At 49.4% G+C, this 23,752-nt stretch overlaps 1 protein-coding gene and 1 long non-coding RNA gene across 13 annotated transcripts in view; both read right to left on the reverse strand.

Annotated features, from left to right (window-relative positions):
- Positions 1 to 3,967: 3,967 nt before the first annotated feature.
- EOMES (eomesodermin) lies at positions 3,968 to 8,571 on the reverse strand. 2 transcript variants are annotated; one of them, XM_010712881.4, is made up of 6 exons: positions 7,686 to 8,571; positions 7,408 to 7,562; positions 7,111 to 7,232; positions 6,547 to 6,705; positions 6,396 to 6,457; positions 3,968 to 5,683 (listed from the first exon to the last, which is right to left on the reverse strand). In XM_010712881.4, exons 1-6 carry the CDS (start codon positions 8,435 to 8,437, stop codon positions 5,005 to 5,007), a joined length of 1,929 nt encoding a protein of 642 aa, XP_010711183.2. In that variant the 5' UTR covers positions 8,438 to 8,571; the 3' UTR covers positions 3,968 to 5,004. The 2 variants fall into 2 exon arrangements, with proteins under 2 accessions (XP_010711183.2, XP_010711182.2); XM_010712880.4 differs by having other exon boundaries at positions 3,968 to 5,740; positions 7,686 to 8,567.
- A 3,257-nt stretch (positions 8,572 to 11,828) lies between these two features.
- LOC116216759 (uncharacterized) overlaps positions 11,829 to 23,752 on the reverse strand; it is a 182,528-nt gene continuing 170,604 nt past the window's right edge. For 10 of the 11 annotated variants that reach the window (XR_014883959.1, XR_014883961.1, XR_014883958.1 and 7 more), the window contains one exon: positions 11,829 to 22,832. This is a non-coding gene — a long non-coding RNA (uncharacterized LOC116216759). Of the gene's footprint in view, positions 23,146 to 23,752 lie in introns of all 11 variants that reach the window. The other variant, XR_014883954.1, reaches the window with a different exon arrangement.

Consider the following 23,752-nt stretch of genomic DNA (forward strand, 5'->3'; position numbering starts at 1 on the left):
CATAACAGAACTGGATCCCCTGTGCTCAGTATATATAGACAAAGTGTAAATGAGTTCTAACATGAAGTCCATTCACAAACCTGCTAAAATGATACTTCTGTACTTTACAAACACTGTAGTAAAGCCTACTTCAACAGTAAACATCTTTCCATAAACCGTAAGTCTGCAGAACTCATACCTCAGTAGAAGGGAGTGGACTGACATGGCCAGTTCAGAGCTCCCGCTGCAGATTTGTTAGCTGTCTTCCTACTCCACGTATGCATCCTTTCCTCATTTGCAGATATCACATCCCATTAAAAGAGAGCTGAATATTGTCCTTGCATGGAGAACACTCCACGCTGAAAGAACTCACCTTGGTCTTGCTGATAAAAGAGCACCTGGTTTTGAAAAAGTTCTAAAAATATCAGAACAGATTCAGATTTTAAAAACTCGAAGGAAGCCTGACTTCGTGAAGTAGCAGAAGGAAGAACAAGGACTGCTTTTCCAGTTTAAAATATCACTGTGTGAATTCAGGCATTCATAGTTTTAATGGTCTAAGCCAAAAGGTGGTATGCATTAGGAAAGTGCACCTGATCAGCACCTTCCCCAAGAGCAGTAGGTGATAAAAAGCAGTCAGTCTGGCTTTTGAACTGTTACAGATACCATCCACTTTCTCAGAGTAAGATCTGAGAAAGTAATGATCAAAATAGGTTGTTCTTCTTATAGCATTAACTTCAAGAGTCTCTATCATGATCCAATGGGATATCACCAAGTATGCAGAGGGCTGGGAGACTATTGTCATTTCACCCTGCGTGCTGTACAACCCTGGAAGGCAGTCTGAGACTGTGATAAGAAGGGCCCTGCAGAAACAAAATGGTCGAGACAAGAAAACTACCCCTTTGCTACTAAATACTGTCAATCAGCAATAAATCATCTACTTGCTGTGGATGAAAACTAAACAGCGTACAACAACTTTACTTGCAAGCCCATGACTGAACTGGTGGTCAGAGAGGGACTTCTCCTAGCACGCATGCCTTCTGCAGCCAAATAACACCACTCACATGTGGAAACCCTCAGCAGGTAAGTAGCTACTCATGTGAGCAAAATCAGGCCTTTATTTACTGATCCCCACAGGGTCAGGTCTGCAGATCGACCTCCTTCCCATCCAGCACTCCCTGCATCAGTTCAGTCATTCAAGCAGGCAAACGGCCCAGCACTCTGTGTCTTTATTTCCTCTCTCTCTCTCTGTCTCTTATTTGACTCCAAAATGAAAAGGAGGGAGAAGGCGGCAGGTTAGAGGGAAGCCTGCAGAGGATTCCTCCTCCCCAGATTAGGATTTAATTGTATTCCAAGTGAGTCCCTTCTGGTTGCGCTCAGTCTTTCAGATGAATGTTTCATCAATATGATTAGGATCACATCCCTCAGTCTCGTCTATTCACACAATTGGTTGTGACAGCTCGGAGTATAGTACTCCCTAAAGGAAATATTAGATACCACCCTATCACTTTATTCAAATCATATTTTGCACTCCACACTTTCAGCCTAATGGCATTCGCCCCCGGATTACTTATTTGCGATACCCAGCAAGCACTAAAATCCTTCCTATAAGGATTAAATCAACATTTATATTAGAGATATTATTATTACAAGGAGGGTTGTGGCTGTTTTGGAAGGTGGGGAACAAGCTTTGGATACTTCAGCAGAGGGGAAAAGGTCCAAAAAGAAAAAATAGAAAAAAGAGGGGGGGGATGAAGAGAAAACAAGAAAATGAACGAAAAAAAGGAGAAAAGAAAGAAAGAAAAACAGCATCGACGGTGGCAAACCCAGCTCCGTGGGATGGATGGCACAGGGGAGGTGCTGCCAGGCCCCGCTCCATCACCTCAGCGCCTTTTTCTCCATAGAGTGGGGCTGCCCCAACCGCTCACTGCCGGCTTTCCCTGCACCCAGAGCCGGGATGGAGAATTTCCGAGGAATACTACAGAGGGTGAATCCCCTCCTCGGCCTCCAACGCCGCTCTCTTCTCAGGGCCAAGCCGCGCTGAGACGGCTCTGAGAAGAGAGCGGCAGCGGCTGAGGAAGCTTCGTAAAGCAGCAAAGAGGAGGCAAAAAGCAGCGAGCGGGCTGTGAAAACCCGGCGTTGGGGATGGGGCAGGGTGGAAGAAATTCAGACTGAAAGTAAAACCTCTGTCACGTACTCGAAGAGAAAACAACAACACAAATCTTGCTCCTTCCTCCCGGGTAGGGCGGCCCTTCTCCCAACGAGGGGAAGAGCCGTCGGAAAAGGTGGGGTTTGGGGTCGTTTGGTTTTCCCCGATGGGTGCGAAATGTCGGTGGTGAAGTGTGGGATGGGCAGCGAGAGGCGAAGTTTCGTTGGGAAAGCGAGCCAAGAGCAGGAGCGGGGCTGTTTTAACGAAAAATCCCCAAATTCTTCACCGAGAAGAGGTCTCCATCCTGCTCAGCCCTGGGAAGAACCTCTCTGATCTACCGCTGCTCGCCTACGCTGTTAAAATAAATATAAACACCGAGCTGAAGCATCTCCATTCGAATGACGGACAAATATGTGAAATAATCGTTAAATCGCAACAAACGGCCTCAAATCGTTAGTAGTGTGCTTCAGGGGTGGGGAAAGGGAGGAGGGGACCCCCGGCGCCGCGCTCATCTCCCCCAGCCCCTCTCCCGATGGCCGGGCGTCCCCGCAGCGCTGCCAGCCCGTATGAGGGGACCGTCCTGCCTCCTCCCCCCCCGCAATAAGGAGCCCGCAGCCCGGGGTCGAGGCTCTCTGCTGTTTGCCGCAGTAAATGGCGTTACGAAGCAAAGCGCAAAGGTAGTTAACTTTATCTTCCGCTAACATAAACAAATAGGCGTCCGGCTCCTTGATCTTTATTTAAATATTGAGTTGTTTATCGGTGTCATCCTATGAAGATTAATTAGCAGCCTTTATTCACAATTTGGCGTCTGACACCCCGTTTTAGGAATGCATTATAATCACAAGGTGTTAATTGGGGCCAGCCAGGCACTTATGTTTCTATTAAATAGTGTGAGGACTTTTCACAAGTTTTTTTCTTTTCTCTCTTTTTTTTTTTTAATCGCGAGTTGCAAACTTATACGTACAGCCCTCAGCCAAAGCCACACAGCGAAGGACCGGCTCTCCTCGACTGCGGTGCGTTGTGCATGGGAATGAAAGTGGGGAGTGAGGAACGGGTTTATCCCCACTGAAAGGAGAGGGAAAAAAAAAAAAAAAAAAAGAAAAAAAAACTTAAGAAAAAGCTCTTTCCGCCGCCGCCGAAAGACATTCGACAAGACTCTTCCCGTCCCGAATCGGCAATACGCCTCGCTGGAAGTGCACCGAACCCGCCGCTAAAATCTCTTCGGGGAGACGTTCCGCTCCCCCAGCGAGGAGCCCGCTGCAAAAGCCCCCCCCCGATTGCGCCAACTCCTCCAGCCCGAGTCTTTGCATTGTTTTGTTTGCGGCGGGCATCGCTAACAGCTTAATCCCATTACCGCCTGCATTTCCTCAGGAAAGGTGACGCTGCAGCGGGAGCCGGCGTTCAATCACCTCGCCAGGAGCGGCTTTCTCCCCAGATAAGGGTGCGGGGGAGGCTTTAACGCGTTCCGGGAAGAGGCGGGGGCAGAGCCAGAGCCGTACCCAGCTCCTCGGGACGAGCTGGGCTCGCACTTCGCCTCCCGTAGGGGAAAAGAAGAGCCTCAGGGCTGGCAGCAAGCAAGGAGGGGATCGGAGTCTTTCTGGATAAAGGGAAGGACAAGAGAACCGAGACAAATCCCCAAATGAAAGAAGTAACCTTAATACCACTAGTATCGTCCTCATCTGCACTCTGCAAGACAAAACAGCAAGGAGAAACTTTACACAATGTGCTTGGAGTTAAGAGCCATCACAACCCCTGAGTCCTTCGCCACGCAACACGCGCAGGTTTGTGCTCCCTCCTCCCCCCAACCTGGTAGAGGCAAAGAAGCAGATGCCACCCACACTCTTATCCCTGGCACCACCACGTTTATTAAAAATTACTACTATGTACATATAAAAGCGGAACCAAGTTTCACCAGGAGAATTTTGTGTGCCAGTGCTCTGGGGTTGATCCGTTTAAAATGGCTGAAACTATAGGCAAGAAGAGTGGGCAGATTACATCACTTCCAGTTTGATACAGGGCAGCTGAAAGTCACTTTACATACACGCAAATAGAAATCTGCTAATGCTCTTTGCAATGCTCCATATGCTAAGTTCGATTAACCAAAAAAAAAAAAATGCATTTTGAACTTCAAAGCACCACTGGAGGTCCTTCTGACTGAACAGCTATAGGTCAACTATTTATATATTATTCCACAATATTCTACAGTGTACCTAGACAAAACACAACTGTACACTTGGAATTTTTTGCCACCTCAGTAAGGGTTAGGCTTTTGGGATGGAGGCATGTTTTCCTTAAAAGTCAGATTTGGCCATTGTAAAAGCATTGCCAGCAGCAAGACCTTCAAGTTAAATTCCTGCCTTGAGCAGGCCTTATTTTAACCACCTTCTGCTAAAGAAAGCCTTAGCTGAGCAATGCCCAACTCAGCCAACTAATCTGCAAACAAGAATGGAAGAAAACAGTTCTGTTTAAAACAGCATGTGCAGCCCCCCACCCCTGTGCCCTTTATCAGAGGGGCAAGGCAGGGAAGAAAGTGAAATTTGGAATCCAACTGCTATTTCCTCACTCAGTGTATGGATTTGATCCTTGGCCTCTGAGCCAAGCCAAACTGTACGCTTCAGTATCTCCAATAAATAAACCACCTTGTAGAAATCTAGGCTCCTGCTTACAGCTTTTCCACACGCTGTTTCTTCTAACAGAAAAATCATATCGTGATTTACTTTTCCTACTTAATAACCTGCAACAGTCAAAAAGCTTTGGCACCTTCTTTAGAATTGCACATGACAATTTAAGGTGGAAGGCAAGAGTCTTTTTGGCAATCATAATGCAAGAGAAAACAAAGGCCACCCTGAAAAAATAGCCAATTGGAACAAAAGGATGCTTTAAGAACTAGTATAGAATGCGTAGTAGCCCATGCCTTTTGAAGTGTCTTTGCTATAGTCCTCAGCATTAATGTCCTCACATTTCATGGATGGGGAATTTTCATTGCTGGAAGTGCTAGGGGAGAGCCGCCTTCTCTTACAAGCACCTGTGTAGACCCCAGAATCGTTGGAATCTAGAGACTTGATGGAGGGTGGAGTCTCTATCCAGGATGAGCCAATTTCTTCTTTCACCTTCTCCTTGGAAAGCTGGTCTTCCGAGAAGCCCGGAGGGCTTGTCCTGGAGCTCCACGGTAATCCCGTGGTCATTTTTCTCTGGTAGGAGCCCCTACTCCCCCAGCCTGCCATGGATGGAAACGTTGGGTCAGGGTAATACCCCAAGGCATGGGATGTCTGAAGCGGGAGTGATTTAATGCCGTAGGGGAGCAAGGTGCTAGGAGAATACTCCGTCTCGTAGGAGTTCATGTCCAGTTTGTTGGCGCTGGGCTGCTGCATGGGAGTAACAAACCACCGCTGGGGAGAGCTGGCCACCTCTTCGCTCTGCTGCGGGGACAGCAAGCCGTTGGTCTGCGGGACGGTTCTTTCGCCGTTGTAAAATCTGGTGGGGGGCAGGTTGTTGACAAACTGTTCTTGGAAGAATGGCTGCACGCTGTATCGGGCACCAGGGACAATCTGGTGGGATCTAGGAGAATCCGTGGGAGATGGAGTTAATCTGTCATTTTCTGAAGCTGTGTACATGCTACAACATAAAAGAGAAACACTGAGAGTTCTTTACAATTCCAAATATGGTATTAGAAAACAAACAGGAAGAAAGCAGCTGTTCTTAACAGGAGTCACAACCGTGTTTATCTAAATGTTCTATCAGCCTTCAGAGTTGATGCTGCTTTTCCTAGAGCAGTAGAAAATGCAGAATACTGCTGTAACACATACCCACTGTTCTCTGCCAGCCAAGCAGTCTTAAATGAAAGGCAGCACCTTTACAAGCCAGATTTGAGTGTATGCATCTACGGTTTTTCAAAGGCCATTGATGTCGGCAATTGCTCACTAGGCAAAAGTCTTCCTTACAATTGGAAGATGGCTATTTTGCCACACCAACAGCAGATGCTTTGCTGCCAGCCTGCAGGCCAGCAAGGTTCTGGTGGGATATTTAACCATAGCTCAGAATCCTGCTAGGAAATGTGATTGAGACAGCATATTAAATAGTTAAATGGCCATTTATATCTCTAGACATATTTAACTTCTAAATGGGTGCATGAACTAGCAAAATGACAGTATTTCTACTTCTAAATAACTTAAGTAACACCTCCAAGTTTCTCTTTTTCTCTTTATATAAAAGCATTTGAGAGCAAAACCATGCCTCCTCAGACAGCTACAAGATATAGAGGCATACTTACGAGTCATAGTTGTCTCTGAAGCCCTTTGCAAAAGGATTATGATCAATTTTGAGCTGAGTAATCTAAAAATGAAAGCAGAGTACAGTGAGTTGACATGCTGAACCCTTGACACTTCATTATATTCTTCTCATTTTACACAACCCATTCTTACATCGGTGTTTTGATAGGCTGTAACTGCTATGAACTGCGTTTCGGGGAAAATAAACGTTTGAGTCTTTGAAGAATCATTCAGATCCTCAACACCATCTTCAGTCACTTCCACTATGTGAAGCCGAGGCTGGTACTTGTGTAGAGACTGCAGGACTATCATCTGAAACAGTAGGAGAGAACGTTAACAAACTGCATCCCACATCACCATTCACAGGCTGCAAGATTGACCTCATCTTGGGAATGGTGGGTTTTTTTACTGCTAGCAAATGAAACAAAGGGCTACAGCCTGTGTAGGTTGCCAATATGCCAGGTCCTGTAAACGCAGGAAATTGAGAGCATCAGCTACACTGCTACATTTGCAGCAACGTTAAGTTGAAGACGATAGAGGCCGAAGATAAAAATTTACACATCTACTTCTGACATTGCTTCTCCTTTTAAAAACAGCTACGGGGGTAAAGGACTAACAGTCCACTAAGAAAGGAACAAGTCAGAGAGCGATGCAGCAGCTCTGTTTGCCGCAAGGCACGGCACCACCGACACAGCTCCCGGGAGCACCGTCACTCACCTGTGCGTTGTTGTTGTTGGCTCCCTTGTTGTTGGTCAGCTTCAACTTGCCGAAAGAGATCTCCTGCCGCATCCAGTGCGCTCCGGTGTTGGGCGACTCGGGATGCACGTACACCTTGTTGCCTGGGGGAAGAGCAGCGCGGCGGTGAGCAGCCGGGCACAGCACGGGGCTTTGTTCCACCGCGACCCCCAGGTGTCCCCGTCCCGTACGAGAGTCTCCAAGCGGCCGTAAGAGCGCAGCTCCTCCCGCATCGGGAGCCTTCTTAGGAAGCAGAGCAGGTTGGAAGTCCACACTTACCCTGCATGTTGTTGTCGGCTTTGCCGCACGTCACCCATTTTCCCCCTTGGAAGCGCCAGTGGTTGGGGTCCGCCAGCACCACCTCCACGAAGACGTTGTAGTGGGCGGTGGGGTTGAGGCCGGTGATATTAAAGCTCAGGAACGGAAACATCCGCCTGGGGAGAGGAGGAAAACATACGCCATCCGGGACGGCACAGGGAGAGGGCTCGGGCTGCGGGATTTCCCGAGCGGCCCCTTCTCCCTCCCTTTCCCCCCCGCAGTCTCCCCCATCCGCTTACCGGCCCTGCTTGGTGATGATCATCTCCGTCTGGTGCCGGTGGAACTTGAGCCAGAGCGGCCGGTTGCAGAGGAAGACTTGCGCCCGCAGCCCGGGCCCGGCCGCCGGCACCCCCAGCGCCCCGAGCCCTCCGCAGGAACCCGAGGCCGGCGGATAGGGGCCGTAGAGGGCTCCGCCGGCCGCCGCCTGCCCGTACTGGTACCCGCCGCCTCCGCCGAACTGCGCCCTGCCGCCGGGCGGACACACGGCGCCCGCGAAGCCACTCGAGGACAGCACGGAGCCGTAAGGGTAGCGCGGCCCGCCGGGCGCCTGGTACACGGCGCCGTGCTGCGCGGCGGGCGGGTACGGGAAGAGAGCGCAGGGCCCCCCCAACTCGGCGACCGGCGGCCCTGGGGACTGCAGGTAGTAGCGCTCGGGGCTCAGACTGTCCATGGAGTAGCGGGCGGCGGCGGCCGAGGGCAACTCTTCCTCCCCGCAAGGGTTGGTCTTGCGGCCGTCCGGCTTCGGAGCGGCGAAGGGCGGCTCCCCCCCGTCGGGCTCGCCCAGCATGGCCGGAGCCGCCGCGAACTTCTTGGCCGCCTTGTCCAGGTCGAGATGCGCCGGGGAGCCCGGGCGGGGCGGCCCGCGGGACCCGGCTCCGCCGCCTCCTCCGGCTCCGGTTCCTCCGCCGCGCCCGCCGCCCTCCAGCGGATAAAAGGGGGCTCCCGGCAGGGCCCCCCCCGCCGCCGCCAGCAGCGACTCTCCCAGCTGCATTCTCGGCGGGCGGCGGCGGCTCCGCACAACCCCCGCAGTACCCGATGCCGGCCCCGACCCGCGGCCGCGCAGCGCTGCACCGAGACTCCGCCGAGCCCATTTATACCGGCACGCCGGGCCGCTCGGGCCGCCGGGGAGGGGCTTGTGCCGAGCTGCCTCCTCGCCGCCCTCCACCCCCGCCGGCCCATTGGCTGGGCCAGGTGACACTAATTTAATTAGACAGCTACTAATTGGAACAAGTCACCTGTGACTCTGGTGCGCGTGTCCCCCCGCTCTTCAACCCCCCCGTCCGCAGCCGGCGGGTCTGCCCAGCGCCCGTACCGCTCCGGGGGAGGGCTGAGCTCGCGGCGAACCCGGCTCCCCTCTCCCACCTCCCCTCCCCCCCCCCCAAAAAAAAGAAAAGGAAAAACACATAGAAAAACGAACCACCATTTCTGATCTGGGTGGCAACGGGCGCACGAGGCTCGGGCAAAGCAGGAATTGAGGTCCAGAGAGAAACCGGGATGGGAGCTAACACCAGAGCCCAGCAGGGAGGGAGGGATGGAGGACGGCCACCCGGCGGACCGCTGCGACGGGGCGGGCCACCCCCAGGCCCCCCGGGGCCGTGCCGCCGTTCGAACAATTGGGGCTGTGCCTCAGCCCCGCCGAGCGGCCGCCGGCCCCTGTTGGCTCCCCGGGCGGCATCAATCCCGGGGAAGTGGCACGTTAATGGGGGAGTCTCCTTGGAAGCTGGGGCTGCAAGTTCAGTGTTCGGGAACTCGGTGGAGGATTCTCGCAATGCGCTTTCCCCTTCAGCATCCCCGTCCGGGAAGGCAGGGCGGATTCGGTTGTGTGCCACATCCCGAGCCGTGGAACCAATCTGTTCCGCGCATTTCTCGAAGGAGAACCTTTTGCTCCGAAGCGCGGGGGAGCGGATATTTAGGAATATTGACTCGCCCGTGCGGTTCGGCACGAACGACTTTGCAGCTCCCAAAGCGCAGCCCCTCGCCCTCTCCCCGCTGCCCGGCGCTTCGCGGGGAGCTCTGCGGAATCCCTGCCCCCTCACCGCGGCACAACGTAAAGGAGACCCGCGGCGCAGCCGGGATTTCGTTGCCGGGTGGAAAGACGCGCGGGGAAGGGACGGAGCTCCGCGGCTCTCCCCGCGCTGAGCTCCGAGGAGCCTCACCGGGGCCGCCGCGATTAATAGCCTATAATTAACCGAGCCGCGGGACCCGGGGCCGAGGCGCGGTTGGGCGGTCGGGGGGGATCTCTGCGTGCCCCGGAGCGGGGCGAGGGACCGGGGGAAGCAGCTCCCGCTGTGCCCGCCTCCGGCTGCGGGCACGCACATACGCATGTGAGGGGCCAGGGGAGGGCTGGTGGCACCGGCACCGAAGCACCCCCGGCCCTATCCACCTGTTCTCTCCGGGATAACAGTATTCCCAATTTTTGCGGCCGAACGAGAGACACGACAAAAAAGCGTCCTACGTTCATCGCTTCTGCATGGAGCAGCGCGGCCGCTGGGCGCTGCTGCCCCTTCCCCGTGCAGCTCCGGCAGGGGGGCAGAGCCTGCCAGGCAGCCCCGCTCCGAGGCTGAACGGAAAGGTGGGATGGGGAGCGACCCGCCGAAGGTCCGCAGAGGCTCAGCTGCCGCTCCCCTGCCCGTGGCCGATCCGTCGGGCTGCCCATCTCCGGGGCTGGGGCAGAGGTGGAGGAAGTTTTGCAAGGCTGCTGGGTAGGGTTTGAGGGAATTAATTTTACAATACAACTGCCACGATTTGAAGCAGCCTTGCAGGGCAGGTGCCGTTCAGTTCGAGGCTGCTGCGTTTTTTTCCTCCAGAATTCCCATGACCTCGAGTTAGGCAGAGCCGGGCAGACACCTCCCGACGCCGCTCGGATTTCCCTCGAGCAGGGAACCGGGACGGGGCCGGGATCGGAAACCCGTGGCCGTCCTGCAAAACTGAGAGCTTTACGGATCGGATCGAAAGACGCTCGGCATGAAGTTTTCCTAACGAATTACAGTTTCCTTGCGGTTCTCTCCAGGGAACGAAGTACCTCAAGCTCAGTTCGGACCAGTCTCACCTCAACCCCCGCCTCGGGTCCCGCAGTTCCTACCCGGCCCGGTGGCTGTCGGGGCAGAAACCGGGGCCGGGTTTCACTGCGTTTCGCCTGGCCGGGTTTGGAGAGCGCGGACCATCAGTTGGGTTCTGTATCACGCAGCCCGCACGCCGCGCAAAATCAGCGATTCCACCCGCAGATTAAAGCTGCCGTCCCAGCCGCCAACCAAACTCGGGACGCAGTCCCTGTCATCGCCCCTGCTTCAAATCTCCTCTCCCGAATGGTCGGGCATCGTCCCCCGCCCAACTACGATTCAGTTCCGTTCCAGCTGCCCCTCCAGGGTCGCGCCGAGGAAAAACGGCGCCGTGCAGAGCTGCGGGGTGTTTCGGTCGTGCGTGGGACAGATTTCCGAATGGGTCCCGCAGCCCTGCAGGCGTTATCTGATAGATAGAGCTGCAGAAGCAGCAGGCTGGTGGGACAGAAAGGAGAGTTAGGTTCGTAAAGCTATCAGAATAACCCCCAAACCACAAAAAGAATGTTGAAAGAAAGTGTAGGTCTTTGAAAGGTTACAGATTATCTTGTTTTGTTGCACTTTATTCAAATACACTCCCTGGCTTTATTCAAACGAGGAGCACATCCGACTCTAAAGGAGCTGTTCCAGAATGCAGCCTCAGTTACGGCAGAATGATGCGGTGCTGAAATATTTTCCCCTTTGCCTTCGGGATAGGATTGAGCCCTTTCCTGCTTCTTGGAGGTCAGCGATCAGAAAAGAGCTTCAGCAAATCGTTTAAATTCATGGGGACTAACACTGCTAAACCGAAGCACCCTGCATGGAAGGGCCTAGGAGGAGAAAAGAAGTTGAAATCCATATAACCTATTCCACCAGGCTACTGTGCACATATATATACCTTCACACACCACCCCATTTAACCATATATATCAATTATCCTTACCTATGTGAGTATGGATACACACACAACAGTTCTGCACAGACAGCTTAAGAATTCTGGTTAGCAGAATGCACTGCTATGCTGTGCTCCTGTCACCTTGCTCTTGTCTCTGCAGGATATCCAGGTCCTGGGGTCATTTCCCGAGTGCTGCATTTGAACCGTTTCTATGAAGTATTTATTTTCCTTACTTGACTTTCCTTGCTCTCATTTTGGTGGGGGGAAAAAAAAAATAGCTTGCTGTTTCTGGATGCCCTCCTCAAACTGCTAGCATCCAACTCCTGAGGGGCTGCAATACTTTCACCTTTACAGCAATTTTGGGATGGGATTTCACAGATCTTCTTTTTCTCCATCCATCCATCCTGCCCCCCCCCTACCCTCCCTTTCCCAAATTGATCCACAGAGCACAGAGTACGGGGCTGGGCAAAGGAAGGATATTTTGAGATGCCATCATGAGGCTTGCCACGCTTCCACTGTCCTTCAGAGCCCTTTTTGAAATCTCTAAATTGGAGATTTTTTCAGATGCAGTCACTCACACACGAGTGCTTCTTCTTCTTCCTTTTTTTTTTTTTTCTTTCTTTTCTTTTTTTAAAATCTTCATAATTTTCAAGGCTGCAGAGAGCTTACAGCATGCAGAATAATCAGAGACACAGCAGTATGCTGGGGAAAGGCTTGGGGCATTTCAGCCTGATGCTGAACCTCGGTGAGTATTTTTATGAAGAAGTCAGCTCCATCCTTCCACTGCTCAGGCTGTTTCAATCTCTCACACGCAGACAAGAGACACCTTCTTCATGGGAATGTTAGGAGACTAAATTAATTGAAAATCCCTCCTCACCCCCATTCCCTCCCCTTTATTTTTCTGTTGAGAAGTGGTGCCCTATAGCTGCAGAACTCACCAATCCATTTTAGTTTATGATGAGGGATTTTCAGTGCATGGAAGTATACAGTCCTGAAGCTACAAGAAGTGCAGCTTCAAATATACTATGAGGTGTAAAAAATCAAACCCCAAAGGGTAAAAAAGCCAGAGAGCTGCTGTTGAAATATATATGTATATACCTTAAATAGGGGAAATCAATAGCTGTACAAAACCAAAGAACTATTATATTTAATATTAAGTGGGGATGGTGTTGAATTATTAACAATTTTACTCTTTGGTAACCAATTACATTTAGCTGCCAATTTATTATGTATCATAACCAATTCAAAAAGGCAGAATAATGACTTACACATTAAAGAAATGTACATAGGTATACAAAAATATAAGCCCCATATTGTCATGGGGTTAATTAATGAAAGTGAGAAGAGCACCCTTTTCCAGACCAGGTGTTTGGAACAGGAAGAACAGGCATGAGTTACTGAATCAGGAGATAAAAGAAACAACTCCCTACTTGAAAATAAAGCAGTATTCCAGGTAGTCTTAGCAGTCATGTCCTTTTTCTAATTTATAGGAGAAATGATAGCTAAAAAACCCTGTATCTTCAGCAGCAATATTGTATTAAAGGGAACTGCAATCATTAGTAAAAGCTAATCCAGATCTGATCCTAAGCAGTAAGTATGGCAGTATAAAACAGACAAAGTTCAACAGACTCTGAGCTGGAATCACATTCTTGGCAGTGGAAAATTTTCTACTTAAGATCACGTAACTGTTCTTTGTTACTGGGCTTAAGGCATCCTGCTGGCTACAGAAACAAAACAAGACGTTTCAGAAAGTGTAGTGCTTTGCAAAGGAGGTGCTTTTGTCATTTTCACAAATATTTGAGAAAGCTACAGAAAGGAGATGGCAAAAGTATTCAGTTGGATTTAGTTTTGAGGTGACATTTCTTTCTCGAAATGCAACTGTGGAAACCTAGAGAGAAGAAGAGACTGAAATTAGGATCACGGAGCCAAACGTAACCACGAGCAACACTTCATATTTTGTATTATTCATGCACAGGGATCTCCAAACAGCTCTCCTTAAACGCGTGTATTTCACCCTCCGATAAGCCTAATGAGGGATGCCTAGCACCTTCCCCTGGTTTTAAAGCACGGTCTCTTACTGACTCATAGATCAGTGCCAATTGTCGGCCTGACAGCATGTGATGGAAGTATGGGAACACGCCAGGATCTCCGACGTGGCTGTAATAGCTGTAGATCTGCTCTGTTTGAGCTTATTTGTGTTTACACATCTATCAAAGAGAGTACCGAACAGCTAATTTTGGTTTGCTGGTCTGTTTTGGATCGGAAACATAGAATCAGAATGGTATTCAAAGAGCGTGGACTCAACTAACCTGCTTAAACAGCAGCAATTGGAAGCAGTACCCCAAATCCCATTAAAAGACGCTCTGCTTTTTGTTCCAGCACTTTAAAAAGGTACATTTTCACCACGCCAAGGCCCCGACACAGCCGGGCCTAGCTTGGATCCGCTGTTAAACAGCCTCCCCGACGTGTGGGTGGCGACAGAAGGCCCGTCGGAAGCAGCAGCGTGCCGCTGGGCTCTGCGGCCTGCACCCGCCCCGGGCGCGCCTGGGGGAGCTCCGGCCCGGCCGGGTGTCAGCCGGCGCTTTGAAGCCCCCGCGGCGGGGGGCTGCGCTCGGCATTGAGGCCTCAAGTGCCCCTAAGCGTTTCTAAGTACCGGGCTCGCAAGGCTATGCGCCTTCACAACGAGCTGATGCCCGCAGGTAGCGCTCCGAAAAGGCCCATCTGCGGGCAGCGAGACCAAAGGCGGAGCGGAGCGGGGTCGTTAGGAGATAAAGGGGGGGGTCAATGGGCACTTTCTTCCCCAGCTGAATTCCGGCTCGGAAAGCCGCTCTGGAAGAGGTGCGTCCTGAGCAGCGTGGGCTGGGCTGGCTGGGGCAGTCAGCGCCCGTCAGAAACCTGTGAGAGACTTGCTATGGGCAGCAGGGAACGTACGCAGAAAAAAGAAGTTACATCACGAAGAGGAAGCGTAACTAACTTTCTGTTCAAGTTGGATATTAGGAAATATTTCTTCTCCAAAAGAGCGGTGAGGCAGTGGCACAGGCTGCCCAGGGAGGTGGTGCAGTCACCGTCCCTGGAGCTGTTGAAGAACTGTGTGGATGTGGCACTGAGGGACGCGGTCAGTGGGCATGGTGGGGATGGGTCCACGGTTGGAATGCATGATCTTCGAGCTCTTTTCCAAACTTAGTGATTCCATAGCTCTATGAAATCCGAAAGGATGCTACCCACCACCCTCCAAAACAAACAAACAAAAAACTCCCACCACCACCATCAACCCCACACCAAGAAAATACCGAACTCACCCCTTACCACAAAATACCAATCTCTATTTTGCCACTGGCCCCGTGAAAGCATCCACATACCATTTTTCCTCCAATTAACTCCAGGAAGTATGAGTACCCTCTTTCCTCTTGGCATGGATGGTTGTGTTGATCCTAGCACATTACTGAGGGGAAATTTTAGCTTGAAGAGGCTGAGTTATGCAGACGAGGACAGATAAATGGGCAACATCATGGCAGAACTTTGAACCATGCACAAATGCACATCCTTCCTTCCTTCCTTCCTTCCTTTTTTTTTTTTTTTTTTAGTCTGTACTCTTTCCTTTCTCCACCAGTCACGTTTCAGGCAGTTACTGGTTCTCCTGCTGTCCAGAGCTATTATGGATTAAGGGACAGAAAAGGAATGGATGTAATGAATATGAAAAGGACGTCGAAAAAAAAAAGTCTTCTGATCTTTTGTGGTAGGTGTTGGCCTGAATTAAAATACAGCCTCCTTTAGTAAGACCCATTAGAAAGCAGCTGGTGGCCTGATAGGAGTAGTCAGACCCTGATGTCACAGGGTGGTGGGGTCACAGTGACATAATACTATCATGGCAACATTTCTGCCTACTTTACACCTTATCGAGCCTAATCAAGATAAAATCCCACCTTCCAGTTACCCTTACAAGCATCCTGAAACAGGGCTGGCAAGCTGTGCATCAACCAGGCAAGTAAAACAGTGTCCTGGCATGATGTTAAAGGTCTGAGGATGCAATCTCTCCATCCCAGGGGGTGGTGGCTGCTGTCTTCCTACACACATACTCCTGGGGACCTGGGACCAGGTGTTGAAATGAAGGTTGTGCTTTTCCTTCAATCGATATGGTTACAGGAGAAGGAGCCTTCAATGCCTCAGGCAGATGCCCTTCCTTCATCTGCCAGCTCTTGGGAGCAGGAGTGGGACACCACTGTCATACCAAGAATGGTCAGGGCAGCAAAAACTGATGTTCAAGTAGCAGAACTGGACTTTACAGGCAGGGTAGGCTTTGTTGTATTTGAGCATTTGGTTGCTGTTAGACAGGGGCACGCTTTTGTCAGGAAAGTACTCTAAAAGTCCACCTGGAGCTCAAGGATGGCACACAGGCAGCCTGCCCATTCATCTCACCACTTTTCTGCCTGTGGTGCAGTAGGTGGGAGGTGGTAAAGGTAAATTTTACCGCATTGCCTATTTACTCACATTAACAACTCCGGGAAGTAGTTGATGAAGAAGAAGAGTGGATGTTATGAGCCCTTGAGTAGAATAAGCAGTGCTAAAATCTCATCTTTACAGCAAAATAACACAAAAAGCCTTCTGCAAACACAGAAAACTATCCCACTAGGGCAACAAGTATGTGCATTTTAGAGAGAGAGAGAGAAAAAAAAAAAAAAAGATAAGACGTCCTGAATTTCCATTTAGTAGCTGATCAGTTCTGGAAATAATTGTCCGTTTCTTTTCATCTTTCTCCTTCTAGGGATTTGAGTCTCGCCTGTCACATTTCATGGCACCATCTACCAGCCCCGATTCAGGTGCTAGGCGGATGGCAAGCCCCAGAGTGCAGGTCCTCCACAGGGAGCATCCACAGCAAGGCAGGAGACACTAGTGGGCGCTACAGCGAGGCACCGTCCCGGTTCGCTGAGCACTCCGTCAGTCCCTGGGGCTCTCCGATTCCACGCTCTAAGAAAGTGGCCAATTATTTTTCTGTCTGAAAGAGTCTGTGATGTGGCAGAGAATGACAGCTCCAAGGGAGAAAACACCTCTTCATTAAAAAGTGCTGCTAAGCACACTGAATATCCAGATCCCGGCACCCAGTTGCACAAAGGTTAGGATGACAGCCAAGAATTTATGCATTTTCACAGATTGACATGTATATATATATGTTTACAATGTATGCACACACACTCACATGCACACAAATACACAGCATGCACACACACACAGCGGCCAAAATTCTGAGTCAGGCAAAACTGGAATTCAAGGCAAGTCAATCATTTCTTTTCAGTAGAATTTTCAATTCTCCAACCTCACATTCTTCTTCTTATGTTTTGATGCAGAACTGCTGGTTTTGGGGTATATGTATTCACTTTTCTGCCTTAAATACACTGCAGTGTAACCATAACAATATACCACTTTTCCATGCTTAGCATATTCATTACATTGTCTTCCTCTCAACTTCTTGATTTGTATGCAAGAAATCTGTGTAAGAGCAAATGCAATCTGCAAGCCAATAAAATCCTGTCCCATGGGAGGAAGGAGTCAAAGTGATATGCCTAGCTTGGATGAAGAATACAAAGCACATAAAGGAGAGAGGTCCAAGTACGTTGTGCCAGGTACAGAAGGCTGCTGCATGAAGAAGCAAAAGGTCTCAGCTATATTTCTACCAGACATTGACGAAACAAGGCCATGAAGTCTACAGCTCATGGGTATCACAGAACAGCCCAGGTTGGAAGGGACTTTGTAAGCTCATCAGGTGACAATTTTCCCCAGAGCTCTGCACCCTGACTGCATGTGGCTGTACGCATGGCAGAGGCTGGGGCAGCAGTGGTGTGCTGAGCAGGGTAGCAAACAGGGACTTCATGCAGCTCAGGCCTGTTCCCTCTGCAGATCTGACCTCAAACACCTACGGCAGAAGCAGTTACACCTCTCAAACAACTCTTTGCTGCCTTCCTTCCTCTATGCTTACTTGCATAAAACAAGAGTTAGAAATTTTTCAATTCAGAATCCCAACAGGCAATGGCAGGTTGAGCTCAGTTGCCTTTTCTGCCTCTCTCACCGAAGTGACACCTGGTGGCATTTGATAGGGCTAAGAGCTAGAATGATGGGCTCATTTGCACATTAGCAGGGTCTTGCTTTGGGCCATGCCCTTTTCTTCACTCCTATTCCCAGTGGTGGCCAGCAAAACTCCAATTGGTCCACCCCAGCCAGATCTTCCTAATAGTCAGAATCTTCTTAAAATGCACGCCCTCAGCCCAGATCCCAGGTTCTCATATCTGTACTGCAGAGGCCAAGACATGTGAGAGAAGAGCAAGGCAATTCATGAACCCACACAGTCTGCTAAAGCCTTTCTAAGGCCACAGTCTTGCAAACGCCAGTAGCAGGCATGTGTGCCTGAGCTCTGAGTGATGGCTATGTCAGAATAGTCCTTATATTGCATCCCTATTACCCATCCTCTCATCCCAACTGGATATGAATCTGCCAGAAGCTTCTTATTCCTCTGAAAATGTGTGGAATCTGGGCATTGACATTCAGCTGAAGTTTGCCCTGTCTATTCATTCAGCTAGTGACAGGAGGCATCTGTTACATCCTGACTGAATAGATGGCTTGCAGAAGCATCTTGCTTTGGGAAATTCTGACTTTATAAATCTTGAGAACAGTTACAAAGATGAGAAGTGGAAACAACGATTGAAACAAGAAGCTTTAAAAGAATCTTCAGAGTAATAACACTATATTGAAAAAACAAGTTAAAGAAAAAGATTACGTAAGGGCATTAGGTATAGTCACATCGCTGTTAAAGCAGTCCGCTTTAAAACATCCATGCAGGGGCATTTGAACAGTGACAGCTGAAAAAAAGTTTCACAACTACATCAGCTTTGTAGGCTGAACTGTTACTATCATTCACAAGAAAATAAACTAGTGACTGCACAAAAAAAAATGATGACAGGGTTTCTCCCCACCCCCATCACATCTCTCAGCAGCCATAGGAGCAGCTCTCCTTGCCGCGGCTCACGTGAAGCCAGGAGAGATGTGGCAGGGCTTCCACTTGTAAGTTCAGATTCAGGTGGGGTCTATTGAAACGGTTCTGGGCTGGAGCAGCCCATCTTTGTTGGCATCCTCAGCCGACACAGCCTGGCTGAAGGCCGCGAGCTGTGCTGCAGGACCCAAGCAGCCACCCGTCTGTCATTTCCTGTTATAGCTCTGCTCTGTTTTCACCAGCTCTACCAAGAGGCTTCTGTTGCAGATGCTGATGCTCTGCAGTTGAACATGCATCATACTGAAAACTGGGTGTCTCACATCCCAGTGGATATCTGCAGAAATATTCTCAGGTTGAGTTTGGCTACCTCACTTGGCTTAGCTACCAAAGTGATTTTTTCCTTCTTAGCACTAGTGTATGGACAGAGCTTACTAAGCACCTCATTCATGGCTATGTAGGCTATGTTTTCAGAAAGAGTAAAAGTGATTGCAGTTGGAATAGAGCTTTTTCTTTTTCTTTTTTTAACTTGATCATATAATTTATTCAGGAAAAGCAAATACAGGTTTTATTTTCTGGTCTTCTCCTTATCCGCTACAGGTTATGATATCTTATATGTAAATTTAAATTAACACTTCTCTTATCTGGATTTCTGTGTATTTAAATTGGAGGCTTGGAATATTTTTTTTCTTTTCAGAATACAGAAAGCTTTTGAGCAGCTGTCACGTTTGGGGAGCAAAGGGTTGGGCTCCTGACCATGTTCGTGTCTGACTAGGAAAACCACAGCCAGAGCTGAAATTACTTCGTCAACCATTTTTTCACATTGCACATTTCACAGCCTGCGGAAATGGGTATCTTCATAGGCAGGGCGAGTTAGCCGAGAGGTGTTTTGCTATGACTTCATTAAACCTGATTCTTACCACGGGTGTGCCCTCCTCGGCCTGCTTCTGCCCTAGTTTGGGCAGGTCTGTGGGCTGCTCAAGCTGAGTAGGGCATGAGGGCAGGGCTGGCTGGATCAAGGCTGGGGGAAAGCCACTCTGGTGGGAGAGATGTCCCAGGAGCCTGCCCACAGGATGGAAAACACCGGCAGACCACTGAAGCACTGTGCAGGAGGGTTTGTGGCCTCATCATTTGCTCTCATTGGGGAGGGAGTCAGAGATAAAAAGCTGCGCTGAGAATGATTTCCTGCCAGAAATCCAATGATGAGGAAAAGCAGCTGCTCTTTGGCCTCCTCCTCACCCTCACGGGAGCCTCAGTTGCTCCTCTTGGGGGGATACAGGGAGGAAATCTTCTGTGGACATGTGCTCCCTGATCCCATCCCTCTTTCCCCTTTCCTGGTACCAGCTCAAGAGGCAGAAAGCAGCAAATCTGCCTGGGCTTCCTTCAGCTTGCCCAAAGAGAGAAAAGTTTCAAAAGTCAGAGTTTGAAAGCAGCCCCCCAACAGCCGGAGCAGCTCTCCAGATTTGCTCCCAAACCCTGCCAGCCCCATTGTGTTGGGCTGAGGTGGCTGTTCCTTGGCCACATCCCCATAGCAGCCCCAGACCTGCCTGCTCAGGCTGTGATGGAGCTGGGCAGGCTGAACCCCTGGCCACACCTTCTCTGGCCACCTCTGTGGGCAGTCAGCATGGGGTGTGCTTTGGTTTTGGCAGGAGGCTGGTGGGAATGTGACAGGCCGTGCTTGCTGACATGATCACAGCTTTTTTAAAACAAGCTTGTGCTGTGTAAGCTGAGGCAACTCAGATGATGATTTTCTCTGCTACCTGAAGCAGCCCTTCAGGAAACAGACAGGAAGGCAGGGCAGAGTGCTGCATCTCTTGGTCCTGTGGGCAACTGGGCAGGAGGAGCCAACTGGCCTTCAGGGATGCTGCTGTACTCTGTGCCCCAGCTGTGGCAGCACTGCACCCCCACTGCCACCATGTCACGTTTTGCTCTCCCTCTGACTGAAATCAGTGCCAGGTCTTCTCTGTCCTGACGCAGTGCCACCATGCTATGGGAATCAGGTCTCCCATCTGCAGTGCAGGATAAATCAGATGCTGCATCCACGTGCAGCTGCTGTTCTTCTTGTTCCCGATGCACAAAGAAGGTTCCTTCAGCTACCTGTCCCTCAGAAGTGGGCTGTTGTGCACCAAGGTCATGCAGCCATGTCCACACACTCAGGATCATAAAAAGATACAATGGCTTGGAGTTGGGAGTATCTGCCATGGCTGCTGTCACCCACTGTATCACACTTCCCAGTCCCCATTCAATCTGGCCTTAAATGACTGTAGGGATGGGGTATCCACAGCTCTGGGCAGCCTGTGCCAGGGCCACACCACCCTCTGAACAAAAATAATTATTTCTAATATCTAATCTAAATCTCTCCTCTTTTAGTTTAAAGCCATTTGCCTTTGTTCTATCACTATCAGTCTGTGTAAAAAGTCCTTTTCCCTCTTGACTATAAACTCCCTTCAAGTACAGGAAAGCCATAATTGAGGTCTCCCCAGAGTCTTCTCTTCTCCAGTCTGAACAAGCCCAGCTCACTCAGTCCTTCTTCATAGAAAAGGTGCTTCGACTCTCTGATCATCTTTGTGGCCTTCCCTTGGATCTGCTCCTGCAGTTCCACATCTTTCTTCTGTTGAGGCCCCCAGGTCTGGACACAGTATACCAGATGGGACCTTATGAGGGTAGACTAGAGGGGGACCATTACTTCCCTTGCCCTGCTGGCCACCTCTCCTTTGATGCAGCTCAGGATACAGTTGGCCTTTCAGGATGCAAGCACACACTGTTGGCTCATGTTAAGTTAGGAGGACAGTATGGTCTTACCATGAAAAGAAAGATCCTCCTGGCAGCAACTCTTGCTCCATGCAGAGTCTCAGAGGCAGTGTTACACCCATGGCATGCAAAGAGCAGGGTCCTGCCTACTGGTGTGCCATTCAGAAACAGCAGTGTCAGCAATACATGCAGGGAAAAGATGGTGGCTTTTTCATGTTGGCATCACTGCCTATATAATATGTGTGTTCCAGTGCTTCTATAGATTATGTTCTTAGCCTGACAGTCACATCATTCAGAAGACGTAAAAGAAGGACTTCTAGGGAAAAGTAGTACTCTATGCACCTTACTATTCTGTACTGCTGTTTTTAGACAACAGAAGTCTTGGAGGGGCTGAGTATTTATCTCCCTCATCTTATACAGTGATTTGCAATTGAGCAGAAGGTTTCTACACAGATATTACCAGTATGCTGCACATGGCAAATAAATGAGGCAGCACTGAAAGAAATGTGTCCCATATTTAATTTGCTAAATAAGAACCAACTTCATGCTCTTCAATATGGAAATTAGAGTTGGGGAGGAGTTTGGCTGTTCTGTTTGCTTTTCCCCAAAAAACAAAGTCCCTAGACAAACTGACGCTGACCAGTTTCTGCCTAAAGTACCAATCTATCCATGCAGCTTACTTGTCTTTTTGTCACTTTATCTTCAGATTTGATGCTTCTTTTTTTTTAAAAAAAAATGCTCTTGTTTAATGAGAAAGATTGGGTTTGACACTGTAGTGGCTGAAAAAAATCTCATGACTTGCATGCAGACAAGCCAAATTACAGGTATTAGGGTTGTTACCAGTTTAGTCAGCCTAAGGCACCAGGTGTGGGCACAGCTCTTCGCTGTATGTCAAAGACTTAGCCAAACCAGACTTTGCTGCTCACACTTTGCTTACTCTTCCTTGTTTCCAGCAGAATAATTTGCTGTTTTGCTTGGGTTCAGTGAGTCTTTCCCAGATTAACCAAGAACATCTTACATTTCTGCAATATGGTACAATCAGCACTTCAGCCCTGTCAGTGGTGCATTTAGCATAATCCCATCTCTGCTTCAGTCCTCCATTTTTTGTCAAGGGGAAGGAACCAAGACATCAAGTTCTATGCTTGGACAAGCCTGAATCTCTAAGGTTAGAAATACTCAGAGGAACCTTGAAAAAAAAACAAAGTAATCAGGTTCATCAACAGTTTATATATTTTGCTAGTACTATGAAACTCGAGCCAAAATGGAATACAATGAAAAGGCCATATGTCTTCAAAAGGATTTTCTTTGAACTACATACAAACATCAGTTCAGCAGATTATTTCATTAAAGGAGCTGAGATTCTGCAGTTAATTTATTCCTCGCCTATTGCACATCTCACTACATGCAAATGTCCAAATGTTTTCTGGGGAGAGGGAAAGGTTTTGTTGTTTTAGCTGTCTCCTTAAGCCCATCAGAGAATCATTTTGACTTCGGCTTCTGCAGTACTGATTTTATGCAGCAAACTGGGTGTTGCAGTGATTAAAAACACCAAATGAAGTTGCTTATTTTCTGCTGTTGAGGTGGTACCTTATGGTATACACACAGTTTCAGGTCTGAGCTGGTGATGTTACAGTGGTAGGCACAGCATAATTTCTCTCTGACTTGTGCCCTGGCCCAGGGGAAAGAGGCTGCAGTGCTTTCAGGAGCGGGGAGCCCACAGCAAAGCTTGCTGAAAAACAAGTGGAGAGGTGGGAAGGATCAAATTCATGGCATAAGCAAATACTCTACAAATCATCAAGAGACTTACTCGATGGCCACAAAGAGATTTTTGTCAAGGGTTTTATACAGCTAAAATCAATTCGTTCACTTCATCTGTTTTGAACATACAGCTTCAGAGATGCAGCTAAAGATGTCACAAATGGTTAGAGTTGCCTGGAAACCTTCAAGGTGTCAATTGACCATATTTTTAGGCGCAGGAATGTTACATGGACACACCACGACTTCACCAGCGATTTCTTTAAAAAACAAATGGAGTCAGAAATCTACAAGGGAATAAAAATATCAGGAGAGTGAAGCTGAGTTGAAGCAGGGTAACTCAAAATCAATATTTTGCTTTTAAACTCTTAAGGGGAGGCCCAAGAGGGCTGCACTCATTTTGTCCTCCTTCCTTATTGTCCTCAGAGAGTTGGCTGAGAAGTGACAAGGCTGCTCCATACTTATTGCAGGACATTCCTCACTAACAAGCCACTTGTTAGAGTATTCAGCTGCTGCTTCCCTGCCCAGTGCCTGGCCTTTGCTGAACAGCATTAGACCACGGTCAAGCTCAACACGAATAAGAAGGAAAAGAGGCTCTTCTCCTTCTACCACACTCATGTTGGAGTCCCCCTGCCCACTCATGTTGCAAACTCACTTCTGTGCATAAATCTGGGTCACAGCCCTTCCAGCACCCCTGGTACAACCCCTGCAATTTGCACTCAGGGACTGAATTCAACCTGAGGTAACTCTGGGCCACTGGTGATAGGAGAAGGCGGCCACAGAACTGCATTGTGCCCTTTTCACTTGTGGGCATGTGTGGGTGGCTTTGCCCAATGCAGCTGGGAAAAAAGAAGTACAAAGATTTAAGTGTTTTTCCAGCCTCAGGTAGAAAAA

Source organism: Meleagris gallopavo, chromosome 6 (assembly GCF_905368555.1).
Source record: "Meleagris gallopavo chromosome 6, MGAL_WU_HG_1.1, whole genome shotgun sequence".
Taxonomy (NCBI): Eukaryota; Metazoa; Chordata; class Aves; order Galliformes; family Phasianidae; genus Meleagris; species Meleagris gallopavo.